Genomic DNA, 10,533 nt, shown 5'->3' on the forward strand with positions numbered 1-10,533 from the left:
GATCCACATCTGCCTAAATATCCCACATCTCCTGCAGCTTCCAGCTTCTTCAAGGTCACAACTACTTTTCCAGTTATTCCCACAAAGACCAGCCCTGCAGGGACCTCTTCTGCAGCCTCTCCCCTGTGAACAACTCCATGTGTGACCATCTGTAAAAAACGAGGTTTGGAGATGGTCATCTTTGACGAGGCAAGGGTAAGTGTCCAAGAGAGAAGCATGTGGCTGGCTCTAGGGTGGGGCATCAGGGTGTAACAAGGGGCTTAGATCCTACTGCCTCTGGGCTTGGGCACTGGGGGCTGGTTGTACAGGGCACCGCTGCCCCGTGCCAAGATGCTGCTGGCTCTGGGGTGGGTGCCAGGGCTGGGTATAATGGGACCCCCCACTGCAGCTAGCTCCGAGGGTGGTATCCCAGGTCGTCCCAAGGCAGCTGGCTCTGGGGCAGGCCAACAGGGACTGGAGAGAACGGCTGGCTCTGGGGTGGGCATCCAGCACCACAGCCTGTCTTGTTTTTCCTGCAAGCAAAGGGTTGCAATGACACATGCATCCAACTCCCTGGCCTTTGAGCGAGTCCGCGTGAGCACCCTGCCAGGCTCGGGCAGGAATGGGGAACCTGGGTCTGCCCCTATCTTCTTCCAGCTTCAGAACAAACGGCCCTGCCCCCCACCCTGTGCCCTCTGCAGACCCCAATGCCCCCAGTCTGGGGGGAGGTGCCAGCCCCCATGGGCCCTGCTCCATGCCCTGGGCACCAGGATACGCTGGGGACAGGGGCAAGGGAAGGCTGGTGCAGCTGCTGTGGTGCAGCACTGGCTGCAAGCATGGGCCCAGGGACTTTCTAACAGCATCTCCTTCCCTCCAGGATCTGCTTCTACCGGAAGGACGGGAAGCAGAGATGGAGCAACTGCGGTGTCCACAGACACTGCTCTTGCATGTGAACACCACAGCTCCCTGGCCCCCAGGGAGGTCAGGGCTTTGGACCCAGGGGGCTCCTGGCAGCCACCCTACCCCAGCTCCCTGGGGTCAGTGGGGAGCTTACAGCCCTTGTAGGTCTGAACTGGAGCTGCTGCACACACCCCGGGAAGGCGGGGGGGCATATGCCCCCAGATCTGCATGCAGGGCAGGGTGGCTGGGCTTGTCCCAGTGGGGGTCTGAGCTGGGCTGCACTCGGGGCAAGTGGCAGCAGCACTGGGAGGGCTATGGAGGGGGGAAAGGGGGCTGCAGCCACCACAAAATGCACCGTAGTGCCCCCAACCCTCCCTCCCTGGGCTACCAACTGGCAAACTGCACCTGAATGAAATCTACCTGGGGTCGGGAAGGATTTTACCCCATGGTTAAATGGCTCTGGACTGGGGAGGAGGGAGAAGCATGTGGCTGCCTTCCTTTGTAGACATAGCCCCTGCCAGGGTCTCAATTTTATATTAACAACCTTTCACAGAAGCAGGACACTGGCTGCTGTGGTCTCCCTGCTTTCCCTGGAGCAAGTTTGAGCGTGGTGTGATGTGTCAGACTTGACTGTAGATTTATGAAGAGTTTAGATGATGGATTGTATAGGACAGTTCGAATGGGGATGGTCCTGCCTCAGGTCAGTGGCAGGATTAAATGACCTCTGGAAGTCCCTTCCAGCCCACCTCTGATTTCTACCTTCAGATGCTCCCAAACTGGCACATTTTGCATTTTTACAACTGTCTTGCACAGCTCAATCCCAAGCTGAAAATCCTGGCTCTGAACGCTCCAGTTGTACTCTCATAACCAGTTTGAATTCAGATGCTAGTGATATGTGTTTAGGTACAGGCAGCGAGAGCCAGGGGATTGTGGGGGGTGAGCAGGGACAGCTGGGGGGTTTGGGTACAAGGGCAGGGGGCTGGGGAGCTTGCTTGGACGTGAGCGGAGTCTGCCTGTGGTCCTCTGCAGTGTACGTGGTGGGCAGGGGGGAGATTATACAGCTGATAGCAGCCACACCCCCTCTTTCCTCTGCCCTCTTTCCCCCCCACCCCAAACGCAGCTTGCTGCTGCACCTCCCCTAGCTGGGTACCTGCATGTGCGACTGGGGACCTGAGCAAGAGGCAACGGTTGGTGTGAGGATGGGAACGAGCACGTCCTTGCTGCCTTCAAAGTCCCTGGCAAGCCCATAGTCCCCTCGCTAGAGAGGGGCCCTAGAGCCGTTATCACGGTGTGTGGATTCATGACTGGTACTTTTTTTAAAGGAGCCCCTCCCTCCCCCTGGAATAAACTCATTGCATCTACAGAGGAGAGGCAAGGCAGTTTTCCCTCTCCCCAACCCTGGGGCCCTTTATTTTAGCCCAATCCCTGCTAGGACTGCATCATCCCTGCCTACTTCATCCCACACAAATGTTGGCCTAACCTGGAGCACCTGCCCCTGCCCCACTCCTTCCCGCACAATAGGGGCCTCCATCTGCCCCCTCCCAGGCCTGTCCCCCACAACAGACTTACCAGCAGACTCAGCTGCTCTCCACGCTGCCAGGCTCTGCTCCTGGCCACTTTTGTGCTGGGCTGTGGCATTTATCAGCAACAATATGGACCTCATCAGCCAAAAAAAACCAATTGCCAATACTGTTAATTCTGCTTATGCTGGTGCCGATCTGGTATGGGACCAATGTATTGGTGCACCAAGAACACATCTGCATCCATAACACAAGCAGTTGTGTTATGACATACATCTCCGTTCGAAACTAGTTCACCAAGGCAGGCATCTCCCCAGAAATGTCATTAGGAACAGAGTGCAGATGAGTCGTTTTAGGGATGTTGGTCTAAGGTCATCGGCAGACAAGGCTCTTTGGGTAAATTTCGTATCTTTTATTAGACCAACTAAAATGGTTGGAAAAATTCTTCTTTGCAAGCTTTCGGGTACAAACACCTTTCTGCAGGTAGAGGGAGCCTGAAGAAGGCTGTTTGTACTCAACAGCTTGCAAAGACAAATTTCTCTCAACTATTTTAGTCAGTCTAATAAAAGATATCGGATTTACCCAAAGAGCCTTGTCTGCTGATGAGATGTTTTCTCACACATCCTCTGATGTAACTGCCTCTACGTACCTGGTATCTTGAGCAACATCAGCTTCAGCCTTTCCAGGCTGCAACCTGGACCTCTTCTCTGGTCTTGAATTCTTCCTCCAGTACTGGAAATCAGTCCATAATCTCTGCTGCTGGCAGCAAGCACTCACCCTTGCGGCAACACGACAACTATTCAAGTACAAATACATCAGGTCACTCCTGTTCACTGCTCTATAGACTATGATTGATGTTGAATGTAGAGAGCAAAACTACTTTCTGCTGTGGACCTGGTTACGGAGTCTTCATTGCTGGGTATTAAAGGCAGGTTGGACCAACATTAGTGTGGGATGATTTAGGAAGGGATGATGCTGTCCTAGCAGGGGTTGCGCTAGATGACCTTCCAGCTCTACGGGTCTGGGATTCTGCAACGTATCGACTGCAAGCTCCAGCTCTCACTGAGTTGTTCACACAAAGCCCCTTCATATTAATCTACAAAGTTTCCTGCCAACCGAAGGTTTTAGCAACAGGCGGGTTTCATAACACAAGCTTCTGGCTTGACGAGAGCCTGCAAATAATCAGGATTAAAATGTAGAATGTAAAACAATCCTGGTTATCTAGTGTTAAAAAAAGGTATTAGTAAGATTATCATTGGGATATTTCTGTCTCCAGACTCAAGTTCTCATCCTTTTCTGCACTCATTTGCGCTTTGCTCTCAGGGACTTTATCCAACAAGAGTAGCAGTAACATGTGGAAAGGGGGAGAGGAAAAGAGAGAGAGAGAGAGACGCCGTATCAGTAGGTGATGGGGCTCTTCCAAGCCACCAATACCAACCTTTCAGCTCAGGGCAACCTGTTCCTCAACTCCAGGTAACAAAGGCCTATACATTTTGAAAGTCTTGGGTTTTTAAATGACAAGGTTAAAAAAAATCTGGCCCGCTGCTGACCCTGCAGGGGAGCAGAGCAGCATGGCCTTGGTTTTACCCTCCAGACACAATCAACCAATGTGTTTGCCTTCATCTGTTTTTCCCCCTCTTTCCCACAGGAGCATTCATGTTCCCACTAGCAATTGGAAAGGAGACAATCGCAAAGCAGGAGGATAACAGCCTACTTGACAACTGCCACAGTGGAAAAGGAAGGAGACAGACTGCATCCCTGGCCGCCATCCCCATGGTGGGGATTAAACAGAACAACTAGGGTGCTGCCCAAGCTCTCTCTGCCAAGATCACAGCAGTCTTGGCCCTCTTGGCGTGGCCCATCCACGACAGACAGGTTCCACGTGCCCACCCACCCGTAACAACACTTGATTTCAGGGATTTTGGTTTTTATCAACTTAACATTCAACTGAGCACAGCGTCATCTCCTCGAGTCGGCGCGGAGCTGGAAGCCAAGAGTCTTAAGATGAAGCAAACCAAGGTCACAGCTATGCAGAACGCCAACGGATAGCTGATACCATTTCAAACGCCAAGCAATTTATACAGCTAAAATGCAGACATTAATAACAAAGCCAACACACGCTCACGCTGCTTAGCTCCAAGGGCAAGTTGTCATCGTGCGGTGTTGAGTAGGACTGGACCGTATCCATCGTTGATGCTGTAATGACAGACATTTAGAGCCGACAGGAATCCCTGTTTAAAACCCCGAAGCCACCACACACGGGGAAGTTTGAGCAAATTTCTGGGCTTCCAATGGAGCACATTGTGGTTTAAATGCCTGGGGTAGGGGAGAGGGGAACAAAGATATTGCCTTGCCTCTCCTCTGTAGATGCGCAAACCCCTGCGCAATGAGTTTATCCCAGGGGGAGGGAGGGGCTCCTTTAAAAAAGTACCAGTCACCAATCCACACACCGTGATAATGGCTTGAGGACCCCTATCTAGTGAGGGGACTACACGCTTGCCAGGGACTTTGAAGGCAGCAAGGACGCGCTCGTTCCCATCCTCACACCAACCGCTGCCTCTTGCCCAGGTCCCCAGTCGCACATGCAGGTGCCCAGCAGGCCCCGACCCACAGCATGAGCCCAGGGCAGGACCCAGCTAGGTGAGGTGCAGCAGCGAGGTGTGTTTGGGGTGTGGGGAAAAGAGGGCAGAGGAAAGAGGGCGTGCTGCCGCTATCAGCCCTACAGCCTCCCCCCTACCCACCACGTACACTGCAGAGGATCCCAGGCAGACCCCACTCATGGTGCCCACCCACGTCCGAGCAAGCTCCCTGGATGCCTGCCCCTGTACCCAAACCCCCCAGCTGTCCCTGCTCACCCCCCACAATCCCCTGGCTCTCGCTGCCTGTACCTAAACACGTATCACTAGCATCTGAATTCAAACTGGTTAAGAGAGCACAACTGGAGAGTTCAGAGCCAGGATTTTCAGCTTGGGATAAAGCTGTGCAAGACAGTTGCAAAATGTGCCAGTTTGGGAGCATCTGAAGGTAGAAATCAGAGGCGGGCTGGTAGGGACTTCCAGAGGTCATCTAATCCCACCGCTGACCTGAGGCAGGTGGTTCTCTCTCACTTCAGAGGATTGGAGCCCCTGTGCCCTCTTCACCGGGGTCCGCTGTTTAGGTCACTTCCAGAACCTTACATTTTGGCTAGCGCCCTGTGACTCGACACATGCCCTGCCCATCCAAACCATCCTACACACTTCATCATCTACGCTCTTTATAAAACTAGTCAACCCTAACGCATCCAGCTCATGGGGGATCAGCAGGCATTGGGGGAGTCTACAACAGGAGGCAGCCGCACCTATCCTCCAAGCCCCCAGGCCATACCCATCTAACCAGGGGGTAAAATTCCTTCCTGACCCCAAACAGGTTTTGTTCGGATGCAGTTGTACTGATCACTTAGCAAAGTCTGAGACCAGGTTAATGAATATCAAACAATTCCACAAATGAGAATGCAGTTACTCTCCAAGAGTCTGAGATATAATCTAATCCTTTGTTTTCTTACCTGAAGTTTTAAATGGCAGATTACCACTAAGGATGGCGAGATGCACCAAATTTAAGCCCAGCGGACAGCTAAGCACCAAGAATGCAAGACCCAGGAAGGCCTTAATAGCCCAATGCTCCAGGAAAAGGAAGTAATTAGGGGCCGACTAGACAACCCCCACTTAGCGCTCTTAATTGGCTCCTGAAAAACCAAGCGTTAAGTGAAACCAAAAGTTTCTGATGCCCCAAGATGGCAACAAGTATTTTTAATGACCCAAGATAGTGACCGCGAGCGTTACAACGAAACTCACCGAGCGGGAAGTGGAATCAAGTGTCACTTTCAAACGAGCATTCGAGTGAAATAGCGCTAAGCAAAACAGCGTTAAGCAGGGGTTGCCTGTATTAACTCAGCCTGGATGTTTCCTCTTGGGAGGAACAATTTTGACAGTGGCTTAAGGTTAAGTTTTGACACCCTGGAGGAGCAGCTCACGCGGAGCTGCCATCAGATGGCAGGCCAGACATTAGAAATGAATGTGCAGAACACAACACAATAGGACTGCTTGGAGGTTCAGTGGAATTGGTATCAACAGCAGGGGACACATGAAGACTGCTGCTTTTCCCTGTCAACCCCTGCCTGAACTCCCACCTGCAGGGAGGATTCCTAACTGTATCTACATCTAACACAGATCTACGACCAACAGTTCTCAAAAGAACGTACAAACGAGACTTCGTTCCACATCGCCCTTTTTATTACTAAAGGGACAGCAGAGGTCTGAGGCTGGGAGAAGGGAGGTACGCATCCCAAGGAGAAGCGGAAGCTTCTACTGGTCTTTCAGTTCCTTCAGTCTTCTGATGGCAGATTTGACCGTCACCGCAGAAGTGGTGCTGGAAGAAGAAACAAACAGTGTCACGGCACTGAAGCAAACGGCAAGCCTTAACCACATTACCCCTATGCAAAATATTTGTCAGCTGAAGAGAAGCAATCGTAACTGGAATTTCTCTTCAGTGATGGGATCGTTTCCCTTTGGTGCATCACAATCCTTGGACCACAGATTGTTGTATAAGCAGACACAGGTGACCTCCTTTGCTTCTCCTAGGGCACGAGGTCTGTTTGACACCCCTGCTTTATAGGTATGTATCACCATGGCTGGGGAACTGGCTCCAAGGTCAGACCCAGAGAGGGGTAAGTTGATGAACTGAATCAACATGGCACTCGATAACCAAGTGGTGTCCCCAAGACTCTTTAATGTCTTCATAAATGATCTGGACACTGGAGTCAAAAGCGGAGTGGCCAAGTTCGCTGACAACACCAAACTTTGGGGAGGAGTGTCCATGCTTGAGGACAGGCTGGTGATCCAGGCAGACCTCGACTGACTTGCAAGGTGGACAGATAAAAACCTGGTGGCATTCAATATGGAGAAATGCAAAGTGCTCCACCTTGGGGGAAAAAAAACCCTGCACCACTTATAATGCTACGCTCACTAGCATCACGGCTGAAAGGGACTGGGGGTCATGACTGATCACAAGATGAACATGAGCCACCAATGCGACGCTGCAGCTGGCAAAGCCAACAATACTCTGGCGTGCATTAACCAATGCATCACAAGCACAACCCAGAATGTCATCCTTCTACTATACTCAGCCTTGGCAATGCCGCAGCTGGAGCACTGCATCCAGTTCTGGGCTCCACAATTTAGGAAGGATGTGGAGAAGCTTGAGAGAGTGCAGAAGAAAGCCACATGTATGATCAGAGGGCAAGAGAACAGGCCTTGAGAGGCTGAGAGCCATGGGACTCTTCCGCCTGGAGAAGCACAGGCTCAGGGGTGACCACCAGGATCTGGGGGAACGTCTGTTCACCAGAGTGCCCCAGGGGACGACAAGGTCCAACGGTCACAAACTCCTGCAAGACCGTTTCAGGCTGGACATAAGGAAGAACTTCTTTACTGTCCCAAGGTCTGAAACAAACTCCCCCCAGAGGTGGTGCACGCACCTACTCTGGACTCTTTTAAGGAACATTTGGATGCTTATCTTCCTGGGTACCTTTGACCCCAGCTGATGTCCTGCCCCTTGGGCAGAAGGCTGGACCTCATGATCTTGCAAGGTCCTTTCCAGCCCTAATGTCTATGAAACGATGAAACCCAACGACAGATGAAATTCAGTACTCCAAGAATCGGGCTACTGCTCATTAGACAGTCGCCTGGACGCTGACTCTGGGCTGTATGAAACCATGCAGGGAAAGGTCCCACCTGCCACAGTGACTAGTGGACATGAAAATATCAAATAACAGTCCTAAAGCTTCCTGCTTCAGCAAGCTAGAAGGACCCAGCTCTTGATAGCCACTACAGTTTCTTACTTGTAGGTCCAGGCACCACCTGCCACTGTCTTCATGCAGGATCCACAATTCCAGATGCCCACAGCTTTCCTCTTCATTTTGGTCTGTAACACAAAATATTTATGAGCTGAGCATTAGCAGGGAAAAAAAAAAGCCTCTTTTCTACCTTGTACTGTTATCACTGTAGTGTTTCACTTTGGCCTTTTTTCCCCCGGCTCTCTTCCCCCTCTCTTCAATGTTTTACCTTTTGGTTTTTCTAATTTTCACCTACTTATATTTTCATTGACATCCTGTCACACTTTCTGCATCCCTCATTCTTGTTTTCCTGATCTCCTACTATTCCTTCTTCACCAACGGCTTCTTTCTACCTTGTATTCCATTGCTGCTGTCTCCTTTTCCCTCTCCCTTCCCTGCTTTACTTCCTGTCTTTCTAATTTCTACCTATTTACATTTTCACTGACATCCTGCTACTTTAAGCTTCTCTCATTCCTTGGAGTCTCAGACCAGCAGAGACTCCCTGTGCTTAAAGAAGGGCAACTGCACCCAAAAGCTTGCTAAGAACTTTTTCCCAACTACTCGGTTTAATAAAGAGATCACATCGACCCAAAAAGCCTTGCCTGCCTATGTCCTTAGACCAACACGGCTACAACCAAAAACCCACTGAGAAAAGGAATAAATTCTCAATCCTCAACGACAGCTGTGCTTGTAGCCAGGAAAAGAAGGAGAGCCAAAAATGCAGCCGCGTCTCCCTTAAAACAAGTCAAATGGCCTCTACAAGAACGGCTACTCCCAGAAGCATCTAAACCTGGAGCCTTTAACTCATACAAAAAGAAAGTCAGGAAGTAGTTCAAGCTGCCAGCTGGTTGCCTTGAACCTCATTCACCTCCGGACTACATTTAGTCCCCACTTTGGGCAGCCCCGTATTACCATTCTGCTCACGCACTTCGGTTACAACCATTTTACAGAGGGTCGTGTAGATGTTGAGCAAGAAGAGCGCCGCGGTCTCGCCAGTTCTCAGCGCACGTGTACCTACACCAGGAAGGCACTTTCAGCTGCAACTTGTATCACCAATACTGAATGATCGGCATGTGCAACAACTGGAGGGTGAAAGCTCTCCCTGCAGGAATGGACTGAAGCACGTGGACAGGGCAGCCAAGGTCGACGCAGGCTGCGGTTCTGCGCAGCCAGATACTCCGCGCCTGGAGGACTACCAAATCAGCACGCGTCCCTAAGCACGGCTTTATACACAAGCTACTGGAAGCCTGTCACGTCTTAACTTGTGTTAACTGGACATCAATATGGCCACTTAAAACTGCCAACCTTTAGCAGCCTGCAGTTCTAGTTTGTTGTATGTCTTTTTGTCTCAGACCAACACGGCGACTGAGTACACCCCTCGAGACCTTTAGCAGTCGAAATTTGTTGGGGTCAACGTCGGTCACTCAAACTGCCGTGGAGTTAACTGGTAGCCAGCTCCCCCCACCCAGGTGTGTACAATGCAACCAACCAGCACGCATCCAGGAGGAAAAAAGCCAGGGCTATGTTGCACGGGCTAAATGGAGAAGATGGGGAGAACCACCAAAACACTTCCTTTCCCCTCCCCCCAATAAAATATCACTATTTCGTGTAGCAAAAGATACGCAGAGAGCGTTTTCCAAAGGGAAGAAGAGGAAAAAGGAAGGGGAAGGGCAAAGCGCCGCATGCAAAGCGTGCAGCACGAAGACCTACGTTTCAAGCACTTCAAGGCTTGCAGACCCCCCAGGACGACCCTGCAGGCCCTCACCTTGCCGCAGAAGGAGCAGGTGTACTTGGCGTGCTGGCTAATTTCGATCTTCTTGACCATCTTCCGGAGGGAAGCGCCATAGCGGGTCCCGTATTTACCCACAATCCCGACTTTCTTGGTGCGCTTTGCCTGCCAGGAGGAAGCCGCGAGAACGCACGAGCCCAATTAAAACCGGAGACCCCCGGACCAGGGAGTGGCGCCGTGGCTGGACGTGGGACCCTGGGGGGGGAGGGGGGTCCCTCACAGCGGGTCCAGAACGGCGTGGACGCCCGACTTTTTTTTTTTTGGAAGCAGGGGTCGCTCGGGCGCTTTAAGCCCCGGCCCAGCCCGGGCATCTGTACACACGTGCCCAGGGGGCGCTTTAATTATTAAACTAAATCATTAATCATCCTCCCTCTCCTTCGGTCGTTTAGGGTAACCCCTCCCCCCCCGCCTGGTCTGCATCTCGGGCCTCCCCAGCAATGGCGCCTTCCTCCCCCGCTCCCGGTTGCGACGCCGCCATC

General features: G+C 51.7%; 1 protein-coding gene across 1 annotated transcript in view; it reads right to left on the minus strand.

The window, feature by feature from the left end:
* Window positions 1–6,645: 6,645 nt before the first annotated feature.
* Window positions 6,646–10,533, minus strand: part of RPL37A (ribosomal protein L37a) — a 4,160-nt gene continuing 272 nt past the window's right edge. Inside the window, exons 2-4 of the mRNA XM_019554646.1 lie at window positions 10,031–10,159; window positions 8,272–8,354; window positions 6,646–6,803 (exon numbers count right to left, since the gene is read on the minus strand). Of these exons, the coding sequence (XP_019410191.1) occupies window positions 6,740–6,803; window positions 8,272–8,354; window positions 10,031–10,159 (276 nt within the window). The 3' untranslated portion in view covers window positions 6,646–6,739. The remainder of the gene's footprint in view (window positions 6,804–8,271; window positions 8,355–10,030; window positions 10,160–10,533) is intronic.

Source organism: Crocodylus porosus, unplaced genomic scaffold (assembly GCF_001723895.1).
Source record: "Crocodylus porosus isolate Cpor-Errol unplaced genomic scaffold, CroPor_comp1, whole genome shotgun sequence".
Classification (NCBI taxonomy): Eukaryota; Metazoa; Chordata; order Crocodylia; family Crocodylidae; genus Crocodylus; species Crocodylus porosus.